At 50.6% G+C, this 27,761-nt stretch overlaps 2 protein-coding genes across 2 annotated transcripts; one reads left to right on the top strand and one right to left on the bottom strand.

Moving 5' to 3' along the window:
- On the top strand, positions 1–3,118 carry LOC142930782 (noggin-like). Its single transcript, XM_076073684.1, has one exon. It carries the CDS (start codon positions 183–185, stop codon positions 1,095–1,097), a length of 915 nt encoding a protein of 304 aa, XP_075929799.1. The 5' UTR covers positions 1–182; the 3' UTR covers positions 1,098–3,118.
- On the bottom strand, positions 3,119–27,559 carry LOC116951402 (uncharacterized). Its single transcript, XM_032969952.2, has 20 exons — positions 27,433–27,559; positions 21,260–21,370; positions 20,462–20,590; positions 19,385–19,479; positions 16,732–16,757; positions 16,493–16,531; positions 15,525–15,663; positions 14,987–15,152; positions 14,039–14,316; positions 13,192–13,360; positions 12,975–13,088; positions 12,179–12,558; positions 11,474–11,499; positions 10,905–10,943; positions 10,199–10,337; positions 9,305–9,449; positions 8,694–8,860; positions 7,745–7,937; positions 7,134–7,186; positions 3,119–6,860 (listed from the first exon to the last, which is right to left on the bottom strand). The coding sequence occupies exons 2-20, from the start codon at positions 21,366–21,368 to the stop codon at positions 6,345–6,347; spliced, it is 2,922 nt and encodes a 973-aa protein (XP_032825843.2). The 5' UTR covers positions 21,369–21,370; positions 27,433–27,559; the 3' UTR covers positions 3,119–6,344.
- Between the last annotated feature and the right edge of the window lie 202 nt (positions 27,560–27,761).

The following is a 27,761-nucleotide window of genomic DNA, read 5'->3' as shown; positions in this document are numbered from 1 at the left end:
GCTTTTACTCCCGGCACAAACGTTTCTCGTCACTGTTTCTATTCCTTTCAAAGAGGCCGCGAACTCTGACCCTTCGCCTTGACTATTTGCCTCCTATTTCCCCGGCCTGGTATTTCGTCCGCAGACTGTGTGTTTTTTTGTTGTTTACGAGGCCACCGAACAACCTTGGCGTCAACATTGTGATGTCTCAAAGGCAAGGTTGTTTTGCCGGGTTAGCTGCCAATATAATAAGCAACGCGCGCTTCAAGCGATCACACTTCAACGCAGCCATGGATGTGAAGAGCGTGCTGCTGCTGCTGCTGCTGTCGGCGAACTTCGCCCTCTGCGCAGTGGCCGCTTCGGACGAGTCGAGAGGAGACGGCGATCCGAGAGGTGACTTCGGTCTCTTCGCTTTCGGGCCCAGCGACGTGGGCCAAATGTCTCGCCCGATGCTGCGTCCTTCGCGAACCACCGGCGCGTTCAGCTTTCCATACCGCGAGGACAACTATCTGTACTTCCCCAAACAGAGGGACCTCAAGTCCGCCCGACTGCACAACATCCTGGGCTCGTCCTTCGACCCGTTCTGGATGTCAGTCAAGAGGCCCAGCAGCAGCAGCACGACCGGCGACATCGGGGCCCTGGCCACGCGGAGCTCGGCCGTGACCGCCGCGGGCAGGAAGCTGCACGCCGCCGCGAGGGCCCTCAACTTCACCGTGCTGACAGACTCCGGAGCCGCGGTCGCCGCCACAGAAGCCACCGCGGCCTTCATGACGCGCTGGCTGCTGCAGAAGGCCGAGTGCGGCGTCGCCTCTTCGTGGCACGACCTCGGCTCCGTGTTCTGGCCGCGCTGGGTCCGGCGCAGCCACTGCGAAGAGAGCGGCGGCGGAGGCTGCTCCTGGCCGGCGGGGATGTCCTGCGCGCCGGCCCAGTCGACGCACATCAAAATCCTGGCGTGGCACTGCTACGCGTTACGCAGCGCATCCGTCGACGGGCAGTCCCCTCTTCAGCCCCCTCTTCCGCCTCTGCAGAAGTGCAGCTGGCGGCTGGTGCCCTACCCTCTGGTCACTGCCTGCACGTGCGGATGTGGCAAACACAGCACGGGACACGGAGGCGAGTGAATCTCCCCGCAGAAAAACAAAACCCCCACTGCGACTCGTTGTGCACTGGTGTTGGGGAGGACGATGTCAAGGACCCCCCCCCCACCCCTTTTGTGCTGCCAGTTTTGTAATGATCATTGGGTGGGGGGGGCTTTCGGGTACGGGATGAGGCAAACGTCCTTGTCATGCGGTGTGCTCAAGACTTCGATTTTGCTGCGTCGTTCTCAGCGTTTTCGCTTCTGTTATTCTGGTGACCCAAGTCGCTCTTGCAAACGATCCTCCGCTGTCCTCCTCTCCTGAGAGTTCTCACCTGCTTAGACAAAATAAACTCGAACAAAGCTCTAAACTTGGTTTCACGGTAAATTGTAAATGTCAGGCCGCAGTGTCCAAATCCCATGAGCTCGAGTCGGGGAATACGATCTTGTGTGCAGGAATATCACACGTTTCTACATGTTGATTTGTCATCGGGAGAATGTTATTTCATGTTATCGTTTCCATAACGAGCATACGATGTATATTCAATTGCACAAAACTAATAACATTTGTATGTGCACTGTAATAGCTATATTTTTTTAAAGAAATATCCATGAAAAATATAATATAGCATTAACCTGCTTAATTATTCATACATCTTTAGATACTATATATACAGCATAATGTATACAATATCATTTGGATACACTTAACGGGGTTCTGAAGTCTGTAATTCAATCAGGAAGTGCAGCCCAACTTAAAACCTGGGCTCAGATTTCCACATAATTGAGGGGCATAATTTAATTTGCTGGGTAATTGCATAAAGATATAACTGTTGAATATATTCGTGCACGTTGTCAATTGAGAGATGTACATTTAAACGATGCAACAGAGGACGAATTTAGATGTAAATGTACGGTTCTGTAACCGAAAGTGACGCTTCTTTAGTTAGCACTTATGAGCATTACCATCTACAAATCCAGGTAACTTACACTCCAGGAAAAATAGCGGATGCATATTTTCAGCAGTTAATATACCAAAAAGAAACCACGTTGATCCCCCATCAATATCATGCTCTTAGAGACAAAGCAGGTTACATTAGGTCATGCTTTTAGAGGAGGTAAGTTTCTAAATTATATAATACATCTCACAACACATTCATCAATAACACCGTGGCCTTAAAAGACAAATATATAATAGGTGTCATTTTGGGCAATGGCGTTTTCCTGTGTGTCATGACAAAGGGCCATTGCCTCAAACGTCACCTATTACATATAAAAAATAGAACTGTTGACGAATGTGTTGCGTTTTTTTGTCTATCACTGCAAATGCAGAAACCAAATAAGTGAATTTGTATCATGGAGACGCAGAAGTTGATGTTAGAATGTCAACAATAGCTTGCTTAGTTACGGACTAAAAAGCTTAAACTTAAGCCTGGTGCACACCGACCAGTCTGCCCTCGGTCGCATCCGACCCGGCCCGACAAATTCGTCGGCGACACCCGAGACTGGCGGGAGGCAGCGCGCACACAATCCATCAGACCGCCGAGGACACCAAGTCTCGACTATCCTCCCCAACCAGGACAGATTTTTAAATCCATAACCGTCGCGCCAGGTGTCACGTGGGTTTCTGATGTGGCATTCTTCTATTGGCTGCTGGTTTACTCCTTCATCCCAACTGTGTGGCAAAATAAAAATGTTGTTACCCCAGCGACAATGACGGGCCACGCGGGTAATTGTAATTAACCGCGTGGCCCGTCATTGCTTTACATGTGATTTTGAGGGCTTTTCCTGCATGTCATAACATACTTTTACAATACACAGTGTGTGTGTGTGTGCTGGGATTTGTCCGTTCTTTACAATTTGCACAAAGCCACTTTCCTATTACTAGTTAACTTGAAACGACCAAGTCTGAGGAAGGGGACAAAAAGTTGATGCAGCAGCTACCTCCACAGTATGCGTGTCGACAACATCACTCAAACATGTTCATAAAAAAACACATTGCAAAATAATGCACGGATCACAACAAAATCATACACAATGCAAATCAATAAAAACAGCGGATGTACATTTGTTCATGTCATTGCAATGTTTTAATAACTAAAAAGTGCTTCTACAAAAACCACTCGGATTAACCATGCAGCCCGTCATTGTGAGAGTGACTTACATGTGAGATTGTGAATATTTTACTGCATTTCACAGCAAACGCACTCTTAAAAGCTACACACTCATGCTGGCTAACCCAAAACTGTAGCACACCAGTGTCTCCTGCCCAGGGCGTTACTCCACCTGTGTTAAGGAGAATGAGGTCCCCTCATCAGTTACGTTTGTGAACCGTGTTTTCACCACAACATGTGAGATCCATTCCTTGCGTAAACGTGGCTTTCCGTGGGCCTTGGCAGCACCCACATTAATCACTGACAGGTACATTCCCTGAATAACCACTCAGCCACGAAGACCAGAGGCACACCCAGGAGGGGTGGACAATAGGTGAACAGGGGGCTTTTACCCCCCTACCCCAACATTGAATGTAACATCGTAAATAAATAATACCCATTTTAATACATTTTATAACATAAAACCTTAATTCACATGCTATTACATTTGATTTTCGATTTTTTATTCCCCCCCCCCCCCCGTTGAAAGTTGTCCCCTGCGAAATGTTGAGTTGGGTGCAGCACTGGCTGGGAAACACCTTTCTGGGGGGCCAACTCACCTCCACCGCAGCCCCAAGACAATTAGTGCACCAAGCCAAGAGGACAAGTGTAGGCACCTACATGGAAGCGTCAGACGGAGCAAAGCACCACCTACGCCGCCCGGAAAGCGGTTGGGTAACAGGTCCTGTGGGAGGTTCACACCACCCCCCCCCACCCCCCCATGATCATCTGACCAGTCCGGTGCCAGGAGAGGCCTCTACAGAGTTCACCCGGGGCCCGCAGAAAAGAACGCTACCCTGGCCTAGCAGAGTTAATGTGTTACGGCCCGGCACGTGGGGGCCACAGAGCACGTGATGATTTGCACCCAGGCAGCTAGGGGGTACACCATACCCACATTATCCATAATTGATCTTAGCAAGAAATGTTTAGTAAACGGCTGAAAAAACACTAGGTTGGAACCGGTCAACACCAGCCTCTGCATGGAGAAGCACAGAGGTTGAGATCTGTCCTCTCTGATCGGTGCAGGGGGCAGTGGAGCAGCCTTGAAGACACGTCTCTTTTGTACAGCCTGGTGGCTATCTTGAACACATATATACACACATCAGTGATGACTGTAGCTGCTGCCAGTCTGTACAAAACAAATCTTACCCTACATGCATAAAAATAAAATGCATTCGCATAATTTTGCATAAAATAATTTAGCCTGTGGCATGATTAGAAGCGAATGCCTCAAAATAAAACAAATTCCTTCCACAACGGTACAGCAGTATCTTAATTGGCCAATTAATCAGAATTGATTTGGCTTGACACGTGACACTAAGTGGTAACATGAATGTAGTCGGCGGTTTCACAGTTGACGCATGCAATTTTCAAACCATTCAAAGTTCAGTTTTGCTTAACTGCCTCTGCCAATTTGTACAGTTGAAAATTAACGCTCGCTCATAAAAAAAAAACCCAGAGAGTACTTTACGGGCTCCGACATCACGTGCCCCTAAAGGGCGGCGCAATCGAGAAAGTGCAACACCACAGGCCTAATGCTATAGGTTGGTGGGTAGTGTGAGAGAGGTTAATACACAGCGCTCGCGTGGACTGTCTTAATTACAGCGTGAATGATGCTCCCCGTCCGCACTTAAGTTACAAATGCACGTTGCATAATCTTTGACAGGAGGACCAAGTTCAAGGCGCGGTCCTGTGTTTTGAACGGGCTGCCTGTGCGCGCGCGGGCGCCAAGTGTGACGTTGCTGTGAGCACGGCAAGGGTGCTGCTTCCGAGCAAAACGAGAGTTCTCGCCTCGATAAATTCAAGCTTTCACTTTTTACAAAAAGGAACAGCCGGAGCTCAGGGTGGCGCACGCCAATGATTTTTCAATCTTTCATGATCTTGTTTGAATATATAAAAACGATTATTTTTTTACAAGGTAAGGCCCACTGAGATACACAGCTCTTTTTCAGAAGTGACCTGGCCACAAATGACAGCTCAACGAAGCGGCTTATCATATGGAAATTTATAGCAACCAATTACTCTAAACGCATGTTTTTAAATTTGGAGGGAAAAACCGGAGGACCCAGAGAAAAATCCACACGACCACGGGGAGAACATGCAAAATCCAAATATACAGCAGGCGTCAGGGTCCAGATAGAACCCACGACCTCCTGTAGACCAGGCAAGGTAGTTAACATCTCGGCACCGTGACGCCCCACACTTGTGTTAACTTATGAATAATGTCATTGTGCACCGCCTGGCGTGAAGGACAACAATACCTCCAAATACATCATGTGTTATTCAACGGTTTTATTTAACTTCACTTGTGTCTGTCGTGGTCAAATCTTGTAATCAAAAGTTAGTCTACTTGCAGTTGTCCAATCAATTCCAAATTTTGCACAGTACTCAGATCCGGAGACAATGCATGCCTGTATCAAAATCGGCATCAAATCATAAATTAATTGCCTCCTTTCAAGCAATTACAATTTTTGTATGGACAGCTTATTAATTATATATATTTGTGTAGCTCAAAAACGCCGCGGTCCCTAAACTGTGGAATCGGCTCGCACACAAAGCAGGCGCCGTGTGTCCCAGGCGCCATTGACGTACTTCTCAACCGTGAGTTAAACGAAGTTGTTAATAAAACCGTTGTTTAAAAAAAACAAACTTTTTTTTAGGAGTTTATTTTTGGCCTGAAGTCCCATTTTAATCAGCTTGTTGTAACATATGCCTTACCTTCTATTTCTGAAAACTGCAGATTAGTAGCCAACTTGGATCATCTTCGGCTAAAAAAAAATGAAATAAACTACACCGTTTTAGAAGACTTGATTTTTAAATCATAAACTACACGAGCTTGCATTTACGAGAGAGACCAGAGAAACGATGCATACTCCTGATCTGCCAGTGAAGGCGCTACAGACACACGAGAGGCACTTTCCTACATTTGGTCCACAACGGCGGCACAGCCATCTCCAACACTTGATCCAATCCTCCGCTCGTGGGGGAAGTCTCTACGGACATCTCAGTGGAAGTGACGAAGAGTGCACAAAGGTCCGTTCCATCCTCGCTCCTTTCGCTGCGGTCGCAGCCCTCCCGAACAGGCGAATGCCTCTTGAGAGACGTGCGGCGCTCGCCGAGGGTCACCGAACGGGGGCCCTTCACCACATGTCATATTGCACGTCCTGCGTTGCTTGTGGTGGGGCCTGGCTCGCCAGCGGGGGGTTCCAGTGCAGACCGGGCGACCGCGCCATGACAAACTGCGCGGGCGACTCGGCCCTCCTGCCCATGTGCTCCAGCCCGTTCGGCCTGCCCGAGGACGTCTGCGTGAACGCGTTGATGTACCTAGGCTGCTGCTGCTGCTGCTGATGGCGGAAGCCCGCCGAGGGGCATTCCGCCGGAGGCTGGCCAAAGTCCGGCGCCGCCGGCGCAAAGCCCTGGCCGGCGTCAGCGCCACCGCCGCGGGCGGCCCGCGGTCGCCCCCCATCAGAGAGGCCCGCTCCGGCAGTAGAGACGTGGTGGTGCCTGCAAGGCTCCGGGAATCCGGGGAAGCGGCCGCGGGTTGGGCCCGCGTTGGCGGCGGCGTCGAGGCCGTTGCGCGTCTCCGCGTTCGTCTCCGCGAGGGCACGCCCTTCGTCTTTGTCGCCGAAGTGGCCGTGCTCGGAGGCGTTGGACACCTGTCGGGAGAAAAACGCGGGAAGACGTGAACCTGTCACCAGTTGACATGCTGGGGGGCGTCAGGTTGGTATGTATGTAGAACTTATTTCGCAGAGTATGCAGCCAACCGTGCCGATTGGGAGGTGCGGGCGAAGGACAGGTTTGACACGAGTTCAGGGCAAGTCGTTTCGCCATCGCGCGCTGCTGGACGGGCTACGGCAAGAGTTGCCCACACCCCCCACCGGCCTGCCCGCCTGCCCGCACGCTGCGCGATGTGCAACGCGTCAGTGTACCTTTGTGCCGTCTCCACCTAGCGACAGAGCTCGTCTCTCATTGGCGTCCCTCACTGCAAAGGGAAGACAAAAGCAACGTGGGAGGATTAACGCAATATCACGAAATGTGGGCGATACGCAAACAATGTTGGTAAGCACGCCCACATAAACATAACAATCAATGCGCAAAAACAAGAAAACCCCAACGCGTCTAAAGACGACCTTCGAAGAAGGTGCTAGATTTGGGATGTTTGGGAATTTTTTTTAAGGAGTGGAAGCAAACCAGATTGCCCAGTGGAAAACCACCCATTCGCACGGAGGGATTACACTGAAAGGTTTTGAGTTTGTGAACTCATTTGCTGTACCCTCCTGGCCACTTGAGCAGCCCATCACCTTTTGGAGTTTTACAAATCTACGTGATCCACCAACGCTTGCCTTCAAAGTGCACCGCCCACTGCTTAACGACTTTTATTTTATTTCTCACGATCAAAAAAACTTAGCAAGCGAATACAGTTGACAAAGATTCATCACGCAACCTGGGATAACGCTAACGACTTGGGGCAATTTGCAAACAAGCAAAGCGAAGGGGGGCGACGTGTCGCTGTTGGTGACGCGATAGCGGCGATGCTTACAGCGCTTGGCCCTCCACAGCAGGGTGAGGTAGCTCTGGATGCTGTTGTCCTCCATGAGGAGGAGGCCCTCATTGGAGCCGAACGTCCACACCAGGGGCCCCGCGCCGTCTTGCTGCCCGGCCGCCGCCGCGTCGGGAGGGAAGCGCACCGCCAGGCCCAGCCCCTCGCAGCCCAGACGCTGGTTCTCCTCCATCTGAGGCCACAAACCCACGCTCGGTTCGCACGGCTGTGCCCTTCGGATGTATGGCACCAACGCGTGCGTGCATCGGTCTACCGATAACACACAATTCCCTGAATGTGAACGTCAAACTAGTTTAGGGTTTAGTGTTGCCCGCCATGAACATGCCAATCCAGTCTTGTAAAAACCTGTTAACCCACCAAATGCACAGGTTCCCAATATTGGGGCGACGACCTCCTACCGATGGGGCTGCGAGAGTGTCTCGGGAAGTCACGGTGACAACCGGAAACCTCGCCAACACAGGGTTGGGATTCTCAGTACGTTGAAGACATTCGGCCTGAAAAGCTTAGGAAGGCCCGAGTCGGTGACTAAAGACTGTGCCGACAGGGAGCAGAGTTCCATTTATTTGGTATAACCCTGTGAGCCATTCGGCTCTTGAATCGGGTGCAACCGCAACAAACAAAAACATGAACAAGAAAACATCTTAAAGTGATTATGTGACTGTGCAAACAGAAAATCCAGGAAAAAAACCATCAAAATATTCCTGAAATAGCACCGTACACCAACGCTGTGTGCAAAAATCCCAGTGGGATGCAAGTCAAAGAACAACAACAACCACAAGACAACTAAGATTAAGGCCATCAGTCTAACTCCGTACTACAATAAACAAAAACATGGCCAAACCAAAAAAACGCTTTCGAAATCACCAAAATAAAAGCCATAAATGCAATGTAAATGCAATGGTGGCGGAAGAGGGAGGGAGGGACTTACCAGCTGCTGGATGCGGAGGAGGTTGCGGCGGATGGTGCTTGACGGGCTGTCAGGGGTCACGGGAGGGCAAGGCTCCCTCTCGTCACGGCCACAGGGGGGTGGCGGCGTAGCCACTGCGGTGAGACCTGGAGGCTCCCGGGCACCAGCGGTGGCGTGAAGCAGCTTTGCTGTAAACCGTAACGCACGCACGAGAGCGACGTTGTAACGCAGAAGGTGGCGAAGTTGTAACACAGAACGTGGTTGTTGTTTGGGAATTCTGAAGAGGGAAATCCCTGCTCACTCTAGCACTTAAGAATAATTTGTTCGAATTGTTCATTCCATCGATCATTCCTCAATACCCTCGAGTCAAGACTTCCTTTGGGAAACACAGGACGAGCAATGGCATCAACATGCATGGCAAGGCCTCGTTCAACACTGTCAACATTAAGGAGCAACATTGCCACTTCATTCAAAACATCAATTTTACAGGGCGTATATGCCACCCCTACGTAACACATGGGTTGTTCCATGTGCCAAGTGCTTGGAATCGCAGGCAACAGAATTATCAGCTGAAGGAAATTACATTTTCTCAATCTATTTTCCGAGGGCTTGGGCCATCACGCAGTACTTGCCTTTGGCCGAGGGGAGGGGGCCCATCTTGGCTTTGCCCTGACCCGCGAGCGGCGATTGAAAGTTCATCTTCTGGAAAGGGCTCTTGTCCCTCACGCCACGCGTCTTGGCATCGCCCAGCGCACGTCTGAAGTTGCCGATGAAGTTCTACAACAAGGCGGCCACGCACGCATAACACCGACTTAGCACGTTCCCGCTAGAGAGTTCTATTCAATACACAAGTGCATGGTTGGTCTCGTCAGCAGGCACATAATGATACGCAGATTCGTCAATTAACATCGACTCTTTCTCTCGTGAAATCATACTGCGTGCGTAAGAATTGATATTTTACGACTTGCGCAAACGACACACAAACGGTATGCTAATGTTACACTGGAACTAATAATGCGACCGAAATCGCGTTAATAGGACAGAAAAAAATCAAGAACCGATACCAACGACATGGCACCGATGTGCGAGGGAGAAAGGACACTTCACTCGTCGGTTCCACCCGAGGCGGCACAACTTCAAGCGGTTCTAATTTCTCCGCGCGGCCGATGACAAGCGAGGCTATCCAATCGTTTGCTCTCATTCGCCGTGCAAACAAATTGGCTCCCAGAGTCTGCTGCAGGGACCTCAGCGCTTGGAAAACGTGCGGCGACGACGACGACAAGAGCAGGAGCAGTGCGAGGGGCAGCCCGAGCTGCGACTGCAGAGGCTGTCGATGCCGGATCGGCCTCATCAGCAAAATCATTCGGAGCCACAGAAACGAGACTGACGGAAGGTGTGCCGCTGCCTCAGGTGGCACCGATCGGCAGCTCTGGCCCGTGGGCCACAGCGGCGGCGAGGGTACGCACGGGTGCATGCCGTCGTCTAGACGGGGGCCCAGCGACCGTGCGCCGGTGCGCGCCACTCACGTAGGCGTGCTGGTAGGGCACGCCGGCGCGCTCGGCCGCCTCGGCGATGACAGCGTTGCCCTTCTCCTGCGTGCGCATGCCGCGGTACAGGTAGTAGTAGACGAGGACACTGTTGTACTTGGGGAAGCGCTGCAGCTTCCTGCACGGGAAGACAAGCAGTCGCGCGACCGCGAAAAGACCACGAAGCTTTAACAACGCAACCAAGCGCCCCCAAAATGCCAGAGGGTTTCAGGGCCAGGCTTCCTTTAAGTCGTAATGCAGAAAAACAAGAATATTTAATGGGTAATACAGCTTTTTATTCAGAACTTCAATAGATTAATTTGTCAATTTTAGAAAGATTTTTAAAAAATTAATGAGCAATAACATCGTTACGTTCCAATACCGTGAACCTTGTAATCGTACGATATATATATCGTACGATATGATGATACGACAATATATATCGTACGATATATATGACATCATCATATCGCGACAAGACAAATATCCACGTGGCAACGTAGATTCGTTTCGCGGACGAGAGATTCCAAATTTGGCCATCGCAGTAATTCGGGTCCGATGCAGGCACGTGGGTGAAACAAAAGCTGTGCCAGACAAGCCCAGCCATTACCTTGCCAATTCTTTTTTTTTCATTCAGACTCAACTTGAGCCCAGTACAAAGCACCGGTCACAGTATCGGGGGAGGGGGGGGGAACAGAAAACTCACTTTGCCAGTTCTTTATTTGAGCGCAGATCAGCGAGGAACCTGCATGCACACGCAACGTTACAAGAGAACCCCCACACATTCGTCAAAGACGCCGTGGCCTTAAAAGGAAATGTATTATAATGGACAACGTTTCAGGCAATGGCCCTTCTTCCGGACAGAGTGGATGATAAGAGTTGGAGACTGCACTTGTTTACACCGTTGAGAATTACGTGATATACATTTTTTTCTAATGATCAGCTTTTAAATGGGCATTTGAATTGTTACACTAATAGTCTGCTATTGACTAAAAGATAAATCCTTCATTAATAATAGAAACATATCTTACTTAATAAACCCATATATATTAAAAGAAATAAAACGTTGCCTGTCAGCACGCCTGCCCAACAGTTTACCATCCAACTTGGCTGAAATGACCAATCGTTTCAAACACTCATTAACCATATATTTACGTCACAATCGGTTAGATAAAGATGAGGATCAATAGTTAATAATCGTGTGTATTGTTTAGCACGGTGAATGCAGAAAGAGATACCAAAGTGTGATTTTGGTACTTAAAATAGTCCACTCACTTTTCAGGACTTGCCATGTCCACCATCTGTATGATATAACATGCAAGAGACACTGTCAAAATGCCTAATGTATGTACGAAAAGCATGACATCCATTGCATTCAACACCACATTTCGTGCATTACTTCTTACATTATTCAAGCGGTGCAAAACGTGTATAAAAAATGTACACAAAGTGCTGCGTGCACTCAGTTTTGTGCAATAAATATATTGTCTTATATATTGTCATTTATTTATCCAGGAGAGCTTGCCAAGCCTCATGCTGAGTGTTTTGTGTGGCGGCAGGAGACAATAGCACCTAAGGCCTGCACAGATGGGTTCACTACTCGTTTATCATACTAATAATAATTTGCATCTAAATAGCGCTATTATCATGCTTGCTGGTTAATTAGTTCATTTGAACCCCACTTGCGAAAGCACCATCTGTGCACGAGCGATGTAAGGCACGTTCCAGATGACCGGCGCAGACGCACTGCAACCCTGCACAGCTGCCACAGCGTTAGTTTGTATCGCTTCCAGCGTTGGCGTCGAACGCGAACGCAGCACGAGCGCCGGGGTAACACAGATGACACTGCCGTCTCTCCCAGTCTCTTGTGCAGCCAAGCCCCGCCGCCTCCAAAGTGTACAACAAGCATGCCCTACACCAACGCCGGCTCGAGAAATATAATGACGGTAAAACATCGATGGGCGCTCGGTGCGGACTTGCCGTTGCACAGGTCTCCTCTGCCGGTCGCGAGCAGGGCCGTTTGCACGGGGAAGCCACCATTCCCGACTGCTGCTGATGCTGCTGTGGTGGCTGCTGAGGCTGCTGCTGCTGCTGCTGCAGCTGCTGCAGCTGCTGCTGCGGCGGCGGCGGCGGCTGCGGCGGCTGCGGCGGCGGCTGCTCAGTTTCGCACGGTGGGGTATCATCCATGCGCTCGTCCCCAATGCACGGCACGCCCCCGTCGGGCTCTGGCAGCTTGTCGTCGGCGTACCCGCCGAGGCACGGCCAGCTGTCGTCCGCCAGCGAGCAACCGGCCGCTGTCACCACGTCGGCCTGCTGTGGCGACTCCGCGTGGGAGCTCTCCGACTCCGCCGTGCGGCTCGCTGCGCTCCGCGCCCCACAGTTTTGTCAAAACATTTAACATTTTCACCTTTTTCTGTTTTATTTGGTGCTCATTTGCCTCCCCCTGCTTCAAATGCGTTTATTTCTCTCGCATGCTGGAGGCAAAAAGCCCAGCAAAAAAAAAACGGCTGTCAAATAAAAACACTCCAATTAATATGAAATACGTTCAACTGCAAAGCACTGGGGTAGAAAATACAAGACCTTGCAGGCCCCATTTTTGTGAGCAGCCTTTTTCCAATTTTGTTAACGACTGCTTACATTCCGTAAAGCAGTCAGAGAAATGTATTTAGCACGAATATCACAATTGCTGAAACAACCCACAATGCGGCAATTATGCAACAAAACATATTTTTGCCCCCACATAGCGATGAAGGCCTCTGAACGAACGCTGGCTTACCCTCCGCATCCGAAGGCTCCTCCCTCTCGCCCCAGCCGTGCAGGGCCTCAAAGCTCGAGTCGTTGTGAACGTCTGCCTTCCCGGCGCCGTCGGGCCAGTGTCCGCTTGGCAACCCTGCGAACAATGCGGCGTGAGCAGCCGTCCCTCCGCCGGTACCGGGCCACGAGGCGAAGGGGCTGAAAGTGGGGCAAGTGTGGATCGGAAGACATCGCTGTACCCTGGTTCTCGGGCTGCGCCAGTTTCGGGGGGATCGACTGGAATGAAGATGTCACCGTGGCGCCGGTGCCGGCGCCAGCGCTGGGGAAACCCGTCTCATACCAGTTTGGTTCCCTCCGCACGCGCGTCTTTGCCTGCCCCAGCACCCGCCGGAAATTGCCGATGAAGTTCTACGAAAACAAGCGGAGGAGAGATGTAGGAAGGAGGCTGCCCGGTTGGCCCAAGAGGCAAGCACCATGCCGGAGTATTCAGCCGGCACCACTGAAATGCCGAGTACAAAGATCAAGCAGCCAGCTGTGATTAAAGCAGGTTCTGTAGCATACCGAGTTGATGGCTTCACAAACACCCATCGTATTTAATTAGGTTTTACACTTAATTTGGCTCACTGCATGTCTGGGAATTAAAACCTTAGGTTTGAGTCAAGTGAGACGAACACCTTTTGCAGGGCATACACAGGGTCTAGTGCCCCCGGCGTGCATTTAGAGGCCCATTGAAGTGGGCGTGAGAGGCAGCCTTGTGAAGTCATTGTCTTGGGTCACTCTCTGACACGAGGTGTCAGAGAATGACCCGAGGCAGAAGAGTGACCCCGCCTTTCTGTCGAGTGGTTATTTGACCAAAAATCACCATGCTGGTGAGTGCAACAGCCTTGGTGACGGTGGCTGGCTCGGGACCAGTTCAGATATCACTCGCAATCGATATTAACCGTGGCCGCTCACTTGATTCAGAGGCCGGTGGGGTTAACCCACCGCACGCACCCCCCGCTTGCATTGCAGTGCTCAATAAATGAAGGCGTGTAAATTATGAATACAAAGCGCCGACACACGTCCCCGCCGGTGCGTGCCGCTCACGTAAACGTGCTGGTAGGACATGCCGGCCCGCTCGGCCGCCTCGGCGATGAGAGCGTTGCCCTTCTCCTGCGTGCGCATGCCGCGGTACAGGTAGTAGTAGACGAGGACGCGGTTGTACTTGGGGAAGCGCTGCAGGTTCTTGACGTGCTGGAAGATCTCGCGCGGCTCCTCGCCGGCGGGCTCCTCCCCCCCGCCGCGCCTCTCGCCGGGCGGCGGGCACGGCGCCTGGGCGGCCGCGTTGCCCTCCGGCGCCCCCTCCCGGCCCTCGTCCACCGCACCTGACCCGCGGCAACGGGAGATTCAATTCACGGCGAGAGGAGACCCGCAGCCCCGACGCGTCTTGCGTCGTAGGCGTGTCCCTGGGTTGTGTCACCCAGGCTGCCCGACACGAGAGATATTGAACCGTGATGAACGAGAAAAAAATACTTCAAAAGTTGCTGTAAAGTGCACAATTACGCGTGCAAGTGCCCTAACTCAAGAGTGAATTTTGCACCGACCCCCGGAGTAATGAAGGACGAGGTTAACCCCTCCCCCCCAAAATGGGATTTGAACTTGCGACTTTTCCTATTGCGAGCCGTTCGCTTGACCGCCGAGTCACCTAATCGGTTACTATTGATGAATTCACGTGCGTGGGAGTGACGGCACAAAAATCTATAACGGCACGCCTAAAATTCATTTCAGCTTTTTTCTTTCTCTCATCAATGAAATCTTAACATCCCGAGGCACACCGAGGCCTGGCTAGTTACGCATCTACAAGATACACTCGGTCTTGGTTCACGCCTTCCTTTAACGTGCGCGCTCCCAACTCGACAAGCGGACACAACGATGCCTCCTGCGATGCGACGCGCAGAGTTCCATCATCACCATCGCCACCGCCTCATCGTCCGCACGACCAAAACCAAAAATGTGTCACAGAGCCGCTTTCAAACAGGCGTGCGAGTGGAGCACCGGGCTTGCGGGCGGCGTTGGAAGCCGACGGGGCTGGCGGAGGCCCCGACTGTGCCGAGTTGAGGCTAAGGTCCAGGCTGGCCAGCAGGTCCTCATCGCCATCCCACACTCGCGGGGGTCGCTGCTTCGACTCCCCCCTGGCGCGCCGGAAGTTCCCGATGAAGTTCTGAGTTGCAGTGGGCAGGGGCGGTGGGGGTTGGGAAGGGAAGGAGGTGCCGCGTCAGGGCACGGAGCCTTTGCAATTTGTGCGGAACGCACGTAGAGCTGTTAGGTCTTATTTTATAATGCTTTCCAACTGACATTGAAAGCGCTGACGCATTGGCTCTGTCCATCTTTCTCAAGCCGAGGTGGGGACTGTGGCTCGTGGTTGTGCTTGGTCATCTCGTGTGACTCGGAAACATCATTATGAGCGAAGATTAATACACTGCTGGTTGAAGACCTCCCCCAAGAAACCGACACCACCATCCCCACTGCGGCGTAACGGCCTCGACATCATGTCTGCGCATGCCGTGTGGTGTGTAGCGGCGCAGGCACTCACGTAGACGTGCCGGTAGGTGACCCCGGCGCTCATTGCGGCCTCAGCGATTAGCGGGTTGGCCTTCTCCTGCGTGCGCATGCCCTTGCACAGGTAGTAGTACACGAGGATGCGGTTGTACTTGGGGAACCGATCAAGCACCCTGAGGATCACACGCACACAACGACAAACCCCACTCAAAACTAGAAACTATGTTTATTTTACCAGGTAAGGCCCACTGAGCTATGTAGCTCTTTCTCAGAAGTGACAATGGCCACAAATGATAGGTCAACGAAGTGGCTTATCACGTGGAAATGTCTTGTAGCCAAATACTCTCAACGCATGGAGGGAAAAACTGGAGGAGAAACATGCAAACTAGAAATATAAAGGCGTCAGTCAGGGTGGGCATTGAACCGACGACCTACTGTATACCAGGAGAGCTAGTTAACATCTCGCAACTGTGGCGCCCACTCTTAGCTCTACAAAAGTTTACTCGGTAGAATGCAAACCTAAAGCGGTTAGGGTTGATAGAGGATTCACCGCTCACCGATTCACTCCAGTTACTCGCTCACCGGCGGTCAATCGCCTGCTTCATGACGGTAATTATTTGTTTTTGATACGGTGCCATCTTTTATACAGGGGCATCTTATAGCGGTTAACGTCACAACGCATCTCAAACATTTCCAAGGGCACCCTGAGTGGCAGCTGTCCCAAGGTGACTCGGCACTTGGCCTGTAAGTGGGCAATAGTCTGCCAGTAATGGGCGATGATTTCAATCCATAATCCCAATTGAGTAATTGCGGGACATTTTTATCATTTGGCAAATTTGGACCATGGCGCCGGCACACAATGGCCTACTCATGATATCACTATTACCGTGTGGTTACAGTTTCTATGAACTTCGCTGACGTTGTTGGCTAAGTAACTGCATCAGATGTTCACTGTAGGCATCTGCGTATGAGTGCAGGTGTAAGACGCAGTGAGTTTCTCACTTTGAGATGTCTTGAAGCTTTGGAATCACAGACAGGAATCTGGAAACAGATAGGCTTACAGAGTTAAATCTAAATTTATGTATGTATGTTGAACTTCTTTCACACCGTACGTAGCCAACTGTGCTAATCGGAGGTGCGGGGGAAGAACAACAAACGAAACACAGGATAAATTGTGTTCAATGATATTTTTCCAACATATGGGTGCAATGCATTAAAACTATAAAAATGGGATAACTTACTTTTCTGCGCCTCCAGTGGCTTGGCCCTGAAAAAAAGATTTTTTTTTTTACTATTGTTTATCCAAGAAAGTCCCAAGATACTTACAGGAGGGGGGAAAATACTGCGATGTATAATCCCAAATGAGTAATTTGTAGGTTATTTTTCAGCATGTGAATGTTTAGGCAATACCAGCTACATTAAAACTGGAGAACCTGGAGAAAAGCGATGCACAGAACAGGGGGAGAGCACACAAACTCCACGCAGAAAGGTGCCGAGTCAGGAATCGAACCCAGGCCCCTTGTTGCTGTGAGGCACGATTGTCACCACTGCGCTCACCCAGCCACCCAAACATCAAGCGACATCCGTAAATACTCGCTTGCCATCCTGAGCGCCTGGTATCTATCAAAGCTTCGCAAGACTTACGGAAACATCGAAGTATGAACAAATACGAATAGGTTTTACCCTTTCTAGCAATAAAACAGGTGTGAGGATGTTCAAACTCCAAATAGAAATGTTTTGCAAGGAACCACGTTTGCATTAAACATACGTACTTGTGGTGAACATGCAAAAAACATGCTCTTGATAATCTGGTATTTTCTTTGAAACTGATTGGCCTACATCAGAGAAAGCCTTCTTTAGGGCCTAGTCTCACCAATGTCAGACCAGAGAACGCCAAAAGGCGAACAGTGTTTGAACATCTTAACAGCTCTTGTTTTACTGTCAGAAAAGGTAAAACCTATTATTATTTTTTCAAACTGTGATATTAGCAAAAAGGTCCCATTTGGAAACATTGAACTTCAAAATATAACTCTCATTGTGTAGATGCATACCTAGATTGTGTCTCTCCGCATGCCCCGCATACATTAAGTGTTAGGCGATAAGCGACATTTTAAAATCCCCAACTAAGTTTCTATGTGTTTTTACGTCAATGAAATTACATCATGCGAGCAAACACATGTCGACGTGCCAGACCGCAACTTGGCTAATTACTCGTGAATGAAGATTTAAACCAACGCCTCTCAACCCCGTGGGTCTTTCGATCGCGGCTGTAGGCTGCGGCCTGGGCACCCTGCCGGGGGAAATTTCAAACGTGCGCGCGGAATGTCAGCGTCACGCTGCGGTGACAAAACGCACAAACACAACGCAGAACAAATACCTTCGGAACATCGTGTTCACTAGAGACGTGGACATGTGGTCTCTCTCTTTGTGGTGTGGCCCAAATAACCCAAAAGGGGTGGGGGCCAAGGAGGCTGGGGGGGGGGGTGTAACAAGGCCCCTGCGGTTTTGATGGGACAGGGGGGGGAACCAACCGTTGAGGACAACGGTTTTAAACTATAAACTATTTTTATTTTACCAGATAAGGCTCATATAGCTCTTTTTCAGAAGCGACCTGGCCACAAATAGGTCAACAAAGTGGCTTATCACGTGGACATTTATAGCAACCAGATACTCTAAAGCAGCAGTCCCCAACCTTTTTGGCACCAGGGACTGGTTTCATGGAAGACAATTTTTTCACGGACCGGGGGGGGGGGGGGGGGGTAGGGTTCATCATTGGGTCTCTCCCTTTTCAAAGAAGCTCTCCAGCGACGTTTGTTTTTTACTCATTTTGGCTACTAGGAGTTAGCTTGTGGGCTTACCAACACTGACTGAGACAAGTGCGCAGTGCGGGAAAGAGGCGCGGACTAAAATAAGTGTCGGATTCTGACTTCTCATAAGGAGCGCACAACCTAGATCCCTCGCAGTAGGGTTCGCGCTCCTATGAGAATCTAATGCCGCCGCTGATCTGACAGGAGGTGGAGCTCAGATGGTAATGCGAGCGATGAGGAGCGGCTGTAAATACAGATGAAGCTTCACTCGCTCACCCACCGCTCACCTCCTGCTGTGTGTCCCCGGTTCCTAACAGGCCACGGACCAGTACCGGTCCGCGGCCCGGGGGTTGGGGACCCCTGCTCTAAAGGCGTGTTTCTAAATGCGGAGGGAAAAACCGGAGGACCCGCATAAAAAGCCACACGACCAAAGGGAGAACATGCAAACCCCAAATATACAGCGGGCGTCAGGGTCGGGATCGAACCAACAGCCTCCTGTATACCAGGCGAGGTTGTTAACATCCCATCACCGTGGCGCCCAACTCATGCCGCACAACCCGGGTACCACAGGGCGGCACGCGTCTTAGTCTACAGCAGTGGCTCTCAAGAGTGCGGTCCACAGATCACCGGTGGTCCACGACGGTCCTCCAGGTGGTTCCCGGTGGCTGTGATGCAAATGCAGCTTGATCCGGAAATAATGACAATGTTTATATTTAATTAACAAAAAATGCAGTTAGGTAAACTACCCTGATTAAACTACCCTAAACCTAAGCTGTAAATGCACCCGCTAAAAATAAACCTTAGAGCTGCGTAAATTTGTTTTAATTCCGGTAATATGAACAGTTTTGTATGACTGCTATTTAGAGAGATAAGTGAATGCACCAGGGGTGACAGGCTGGGTGGTCCGCAGAAATGTTTGCATCGGCCAAGTGCTCCGCGGGGTCATCACAAGTTTGAGGAACGCCGCTCTACAGAATAAGCGGCGCTTTGTTTTCTGGGCTGCGCCTTGCTCTGGACTTGCACGGCTAACCTCCCCCCACTGTGTGCCACGGGGATGCCGGCAGGCGAGGGCGCACACCGTACCCACCTCGTCCTGGGACACCTCGCCCGAGTCCAGCACGTCTGGGCCCTGGTACCAGAGCTGCTGCTGGTCGCACGCAGGGCTGGCCGCTCCGCCAGGGTCTGCGCCAAACACGCGCACAAATACAAAGGTGCCCTGTATAGCCTTAATAGACTGCTGGGGCAAGCGCTGTTAGCGAGTAGCACCTTTGAAGGCCGGCATGGCACGCGAGGGGGTGTGTGGCCAGCAACACGCCCGGCCGCCTTTGTCTCTTGAGTGGCGATGTTTACACACCGCACCAGGTTCTCATTTGAGGCCGAGTCGGCCTAGGGGAGACCCAGGACCAGTTCAGATAACCGTCACTGGTATTGGCCATGAGAGGGAATCGAATTAGGGTCATCGGGTTCGTAGCGCAGCGCGCTAATCGCTACACTAACCGCTCCCTACAAGCACACAGGCGCGCACACACGCACCATGAAACAAAGCAGGCTCCTATACCCTTGTCCATGTCCCCATACAATCGTCACTCAACACGCCCGTCACCATTCATCTCAGCTTATGCTTCACATAACCCAGGTAAACCGAACGGCATTAAATAACCCATGTTTTTTTTGCGGAGCTACTTCTGGCTACGCACATGAAATATGACGCTTGTACATTTTGTGTGAGCACAACCCTTTTCCTGATAATTACAAGACCCCTTATGGCTACAAAACCAGCTATGCAGCTTAGCAATGACAATGCACAGATTTATACAGCCTTCTGAAAAGATTGGTAACAAAAAACTTTCAAAACAAATATTTATTGAACAGAGCAACGTCGTCACGCTTCGCAGCAGTGCGTGTGCTGCAACACTCCGGCGCGGGTCATAAGCATGCACACCTAACGCACGCGTCTGTGCCGTTTCTTTGCCGCACATTTCTTCGTGCAGTTGATTCCCCAAACAAAACGGAAGTCCTCTTCATGGACCGGCCTGTCAGCTTGTTCGTTTGCTCGCGAATATGAATCTAACGGTTTTTTTTTTTTGTAAATCACCGAGCTACGACTCTAATTTCGAGCGGGAACAGATGCTCCGTGCCAGCCAGGGAGGGGTATACGGCTCACCCGCAGCGTCGCTCTGGTTGTACGTTCCGTCGCACGCAATTTCCACCTTCAGCCAGTCGACGTCTAGGCCCTGCCCGTCTTGCTCACAGAGCACTGCCGACGGGTTTCCGGGCAGGCACGGCTCCCTGACTGTCCGGGGAGGTAGGAGAACACGGTAGGTAGGAGAACACGGCATTGGGGGTCAACGCCTGCCTACTCGCAGCCGGCGTGGTCATTCAACGACTTCTCAGATGCCCAGCCCCGCGTGTCCATTCTAATGGTAATGCAATTTGCACAGCTGCACCACTCTCAGTTTAACTGTCACAGCGACACATGTTTGACATTCTGTTTAAATCTTATTCCATTTTTTGTTCCATTTGTGCTAAGGCCGTCACGTCACGAGCATTGTGAACTCGCAAAGAGCAGTAGCAAACCCCGTGTATTAGAGAACAGTCCGCAGAAGCAGACTTCATAGAGCTTCTTCCGATATCCCTGCAAGCGACCTTTTGTTATCCACACGCAAGTGGGCACTTTTATTCCCATATTCACCGACAAAGGGAGAACCTGCTACAATAAAAACCAACGTTTTAAATTCTAAAAAGCTGAAATTTTGCCCAAACTAAGTGACGAACCAAGTGCCAATGTGACGTTTTGTTCTTGTACAGTCATTTGTGACCGGGTTGACATCGTAAACTGGCGACACTTGAGAACACAGTTTTGTTCATGGGTAGCCGAAATCCGCATTCAATGGGACCCAGGATCTCAGCAGTGGCGGCCAGGAGCTCTGAGCCCCGAGCAACCCAGCCACCCCACCCTCACCTTCCTCTGACTTGACAGGGACGGTCGACCAAGCCTCCGACTTGATGTGAAGCTGCGAGTCTTGGCTCTGTCGCGAGTCGGACGGACGGCGCTCTGTCCTGTCCTCCATGGCTGATAGGAGACAACGGTCGACGGGGGAAGACTGTGAATAAACATCGCTCTGGCTGGGGCACTTGGTGGAACTGACGACAGTAGGAATACGATATCACTGACCGTGTTACGATTGACCAGCAGGAATAAGTGCATTTTAATTGATTAAATAGACTGTATCACAGTTGACATCGTCTCTCCCGTGCCTTGTAAACAGCAAAAAGCAGTCTCTTTGTTACCATATTACACATATCAGAGCTACAATTGATGCCAAGGCCAGCTGCTGCCCACGAACATCTGATTGTACACAACAGACAATGCTCACAATCACGGTCCCTTGAATTCAAATATATTATACGAACAAAAAATGTGCACGGCGCTTTTTTTTCCCCCCTCTCCCCATTATGTTTCCAAGTTAATGGGAAAATACTCGAAAATTGTGCAGAATGGACTAGTAAGGGCATTCACACACCACCCTGAGCAACTCTAGGGGTCACATAAAGGCAGCGCTCCCTCCGATTACAGCACTGTACTAATCACCGCGTGCGGAATAAACGGGCACGGCACTCGCGGCAAGCGACCACGTCGCCCGTGCAGCAGGGACAATTATTGGCCCAGTGTGTGCATACAACAGCCCATACTTAAGGCTCAATTTGTTATAAACACGGACGTTTAAGAGGGGATGTGACCGGAATACAATATGGACAGTGGCTGGTATTGGACCTTAGGCACATACGTTGCGCTGAATGCACGTGCAGGGTCGCCGTGTGCATTGTGTATAACTCAATGGAGATTACGAAAAAAAAGTAATGGATTTATGGTTTTTAATTGTCGAATGTATTCGAGGGAAAAGTGAACATTTGTAGTTTTACATGTGCTCTTTAAAGAGATGATTGTATTCTTTGTTCGTAAACTACGAGCTGTGCGATTCACAGCTGTTTCTGAACAACAGCAACATAACGTGAAGTTTTCTCCTTCAACACGTGGTTAAATAAGGGACGTCAAGACACACACGAGACACATGCAACAGGTGCCATTCGCGACGAAGTGGCATCGACTGAACCACAGCGTTGCTGCCAGGCGAGGTGCCCTTCGATGTTACCTGGAGAAGTGAAGACTTGCTAAAGGTCACAGAACAGGACCATGTGTCAAACAAAGATTAATATCCCCCGTGTAGCCTTAACAGACTGTTGGGGCAAGTGCTGTTAGCGAGCACCTATGAAGGCCGGCACAGCACACGAGGGTTGGGTGGCTAACACCACGCCCAGCCGCCTTTGTCTCAGTGGCGATGTTTACACATCGCACCAGGTACTCATTTGAGGCCGAGTCGACCTAGGGGCGGCCCAGAACCGGTTCAAATAATCATCACTGGTGTTGGCCGTGAGCGGGAATCAAACCCGCGTCGCCAGGTTCGTAGCACAGCGCTCTAAACGTGACACTACCGCTCCCCACATGCACGTCAAACACGCATGTATACAGATACATACAGTACATCAACAAAGATCCCCCACATAGCCTTTACAGACTGTTGGGGCAAGTGTTGTTTGCGAGTAATAATACACAGACGCATACATCATACCCTTACATGAACGCATATGGAACAAACTAAAACAAATTACATGTTGGTGACCCTGAGTCATGTAAATGAGACTACCCTCGTCTCTTCCGTGTTCTCAGCTGTTTAAACAAAATAAACATTAAACTTGGAAACTATAATAAACTTGAAGCTAAGGAATGCCCGTCGACTGAAAAAAAAAACCTCATAGCTCAGTGAGCTTTACCTGGTCAAATAAACGTAGTCGAGTTTTAGTATATTTATTTATTCAGTAATTTGCTTACCTTTCATATACTTTGCACTGGTATCGTTTATTTATGTATTGTTTGTTGTAACTTTCTAACCCCGCCCCTACTGGACATTTTTTAAAAAAAGAGCTTCACAGCTCATCAGATTTCTCCAGGATAAATAAAGATTGAAATTCTATAATGAAGGGAATCTGAATCTTTATTTATCCTGGAGAAATCCGCTGAGCATTGAAGCTCTTTTTCACAGAAGTCCAGTAGGGGCGGATCAGGAAATGGAATGGTAGCAACATCTTTTAAACCCCTCACACTGACATGAAACCCCAACACTGTACAAGAAGGAACAACATTAATGTACGCGTTAAAGGGTTAACAGGGAATTATGCGCAGCCGTGTTTTGTGGAATGACAGGGCTGGATTGCAACAAAAAAGAAGTAAAACCAGACAAGGATTTACGAATTCATAATAAAGGTTTGTGGGTTAGATCGCGTTATTTATGAATGTGTTGCAACCCTCCACCACCCGACATGGCCAATCAATACAAAATTTGTCACCTTGACAAAAGACAAATATTTCACTACTTTAGCGCACCGGTGTGTTGAAAAGATTACAGCTCATATCAGAAGCCTCCTTACCCCCAATGGTGCGGGGGTTGACTTAACTCACAAAACCAAAGTGGAATGATTTGGAAGAGCAGCTGTTTTCTATGGCATGACAGGCCGAGAATACCGCATGAAGATTAAACAGCCGCCATTCCCCACCAAGCGACGGCCAGGATAGGTGCACGTTTAAGGCCACATGAAGGGTCAAAGGTTCGCTGGCAGGAGGTCATAGGCCGGACCCCCCCCCCCCAAGGTGCAGCGCGTGAGCCGAGAAGACCGAGGTATGCACCGCCTGTACTCCCCCACTGGGCCACCTGCCACTTCGCCGCCAGGCGCTCCGCTCGTTGTGGCCCGCGTCGCTGTCAAGACGAAGATTCACAATTTCGCGCACCACCGTAGGTTAAGTGAGGCTATTGGGCAAGTGCTGTCAGCGAGCCTCTATTAAGGCCAACAGTATCCGCAAAAGTGCACCTAGCCAGGCACTGCCCAGTAGCGCCCTTCACGAGCTGTTTCCACCAAGGTCGACCTTGACCGCCACTGGTAGAGCAGTCATTGTGAAGTTGAATCGGCTCCCAAAGCCTGGCGTGCCACATCCAGCCCGTGAAACTCGCATTCACTCGCATTCACCCCCCACAATCACTCGCAACACGGATCAGCCAGCTCGCATCTCTCTATGCCGCCGCCCGTTTATCTACCCTTTCTATCAGGAACACAACACACACACACAAGACAAAGGTAAGACAAAGAACCCCCCTCTCACCTTTAACAGACTATTATTAGAGTAAAGTGCCGCTCGCGAGTCCCAATGAAGGTCGACTAAGCACACGAGAGGGAATGGGTGACCAACGCAACACCCGTCCGCCTTTGTCTCCCCGGCGTTGTTGACGTTTAACACACCGGGGTTACATTTTATTTAAAGCTTTCGTGACTGAGGGATTCACATTCTTGGTTCTTTCGGTAAAGTCACGTAAAGGGAAACAATGAAATAATAAAAATATAAAACAATAAAATTATCACGACGTTTCGACTGCAACACAAGCAATCATCATCAGGTGTGAAAACCACAGCAAGAAAATTTGAAAAAAGTGGCAGGTTTTTTAACGTAAGCACCACGGAGAGCGATTTGACAGTTAGTTCAGATGGACGAGTCCATCTATGTTCGAAAAAGAGGAGTTGTACACCCCTAGCTGCCACTGCTATTCAGCGGCCTAAAATATGGCTCTAGATTTTGGTGTTATAATTTATTTATGTAGTTTATTGTTACAAATTCGGTCACAGTCCCTATGATCACTGTTACATTGCATTTATTTATTTTTGTGATTTCGAAAACTTTTTTTGTGTGTTTTGGCCATGTTTTTGTTTATTGTAGTACGGAGTTAGACTGATGGCCTTAATCTTAGTTGTCTTGTTATTTGACTTGCATCCAACTGGGATTTTTGCACACAGCGTTGGTGTATTTCAGGAATATTTTGATGTTTTTTTTTCCTGGATTTTCTGTTTGCAGTCACATAATCACTTTAAGATGTTTTCGTGTTCATGTTTTGGTTTGTTGCGGTTGCACCCGATTCAAGAGCCGAATGGCTCACAGGGCTATACCAAATAAATGAACTATGGAACTATGGTTACTCATCATAGGCCGAGTCCACCCAAGGAGAGGCCCGGAACCGTTCAAATCTCTCCCGCCGCGGTTGTTTGGTCGCGAGGTTGAACTCGGGGCTATCCGCCGTGTCGAGGCGTCGCGGTGCAGTGCTAACCGCTGCGCCACCGCTCCCCACAACACCAAAGATCTCCCGTGTAGCCTTAACAGACTGTTGGGGAAAGTGCTGTTAGCGAGCACCTATAAAGGCCGGCACAGCACACGAGGGGGTGGGTGGCCAACACCACGCCCGGCCGCCTTTGTCTCCCCAGTGGCGATGTGTACGCACCGCACGAGGTACTCATTTGAGGTTGAGTCGACCTAGGGGAGGCCCAAGACCGGTTCAGATAATCGTCACCGGTGGTGGCCGTGAGCGGGAATCGAACTCGGCTCGCCGGGTTCGTAGCGCAGCGTAGCGCTAACCACTACACTACCGCTCCCCACAACACCGTACAGTAACACACAACACAATCTAGCTGCTGTCAGCCTGATGATGCCGGTTGTAGTTACTGGCGAAACGTCGTACTCGGATTGTGAATGGTTTGGCTTTGCTCTCCAACACAACCGGTGGTGCTGTACTAGTGACGAATTGGCATGTTCTGTTTACGTAACACCCCTTACTAATTGACCTGTGTCGGGTGGTGGCGAGTTTAACGACACATTTATATTTACGCGATCTGACCCAAATAGCCTGTAACTATGTGGTGTTAAACACACGACACACTCGCCCACACACACTCGCCTACACGACAAACTCGCCCACACACACACGACACACTCGCCTACACACACACAGACACAATCGCCACACTCGCCTACACACACACACTACACACTCGCCTACACACACACGACACACTCGCCTACACACGACACACTCACCTACACACGCACACAACACACTCACCTACACACAACACACTCACCTACACGACACACACGACACACTCACCTACACACACACAGACACAATCGCCACACTCGCCTACACACACACACTACACACTCGCCTACACACACACGACACACTCGCCTACACACGACACACTCACCTACACACGCACACAACACACTCACCTACACGACACACACGACACACTCACCTACACACAAACGACACACTCGCCTACACACACACACGACACACTCACCTACACACAACACACTCACCTACACGACACACTCACCTACACACACACACTCACCTACACACACACGACACACTCACCTACACACACACGACACACTCACCTACACACACACGACACACTCACCTACACACACACTCACCTACACACGACACACTCACCTACACACGACACACTCACCTACACACACACACACACTCACCTACACACACACACACCTACACACGACACACACCTACACGACACACACACTCACCTACACACACACACAACACACTCACCTACACACACAAACACACAAACACACGACACCACTCACCTACACGCACACTCACCTACACACACGACACACTCACCTACACACGACACACTCACCTACACACGACACACTCACCTACACGCACACTCACCTACACACGACACACTCACCTACACACACACGACACACTCACCTACACACACACACTCACCTACACACACACTGTTGTGGAGGAGAGGGGGGTGGGAGCTCACAAAACACGGGGCCGCGAATCGCCATTCGACGGCGTCGACCCCGAGGCCAGGCAGGGCCGCACCCACCCCGCGGTGCCGCCGGCAGCACAAAGCGCGGGCCGACAAACCCGGGGGGGGAGTGGTTGGGGTGACACAACAACAACAACGACAACAACAACAACGACGACAACAACGACGACGACGACGCGCCCGAGGCCAGCGGCCTCAAGTTGACGACAATGCCCGCGATGCACGGGCAGGGCGGCGGGGAGGGGCAGCTCGCTCCACCATTCCCACCAGCGCCACGGGGCGCGCGACACAAACACGTCCACGTGTCTACTCGCCTCTTAGAGACAGAGAGACAGAGACGGAGAGAGAGACACGGGAGAGTCGCCGACTCGTTACCTGCAGCAGCGAGCGGCCACTCTCGACGCGGCCGCGAGCGGCGAGGTAAATAATAAATAAATAACACTCGCGGGAGGCCCCCCGCCGGAAGTTGCGGAGCGTTTGCCCCCCCCCCCACACACCACCGATTGGAAACTCGCCGCAACGCGCCTCGATTTTTCGTTCCGGGTTCCGAGGGGGTTTCCTTCACACGGACCACGTGCGTCGATGACGCCACGCCCTCGTGTTTGTGTGTACGTGTGTTAATTCCATCCAAAAAGTAACCTGCAGCGCCACACCCATTACCATCATTTGGGGGGGGGGGGAAAAACCGGTGTTCCAATCTCCGA

This window comes from Petromyzon marinus, chromosome 43 (assembly GCF_048934315.1).
Source record: "Petromyzon marinus isolate PM22_M1 ecotype Great Lakes invasive population chromosome 43, UKy_Petmar_22M1.pri1.0, whole genome shotgun sequence".
Taxonomy (NCBI): domain Eukaryota; kingdom Metazoa; phylum Chordata; class Hyperoartia; order Petromyzontiformes; family Petromyzontidae; genus Petromyzon; species Petromyzon marinus.
The sequence above is the reverse complement of the archived record's forward strand: the minus strand, read 5'-3'. Positions and strand labels throughout refer to the sequence as shown.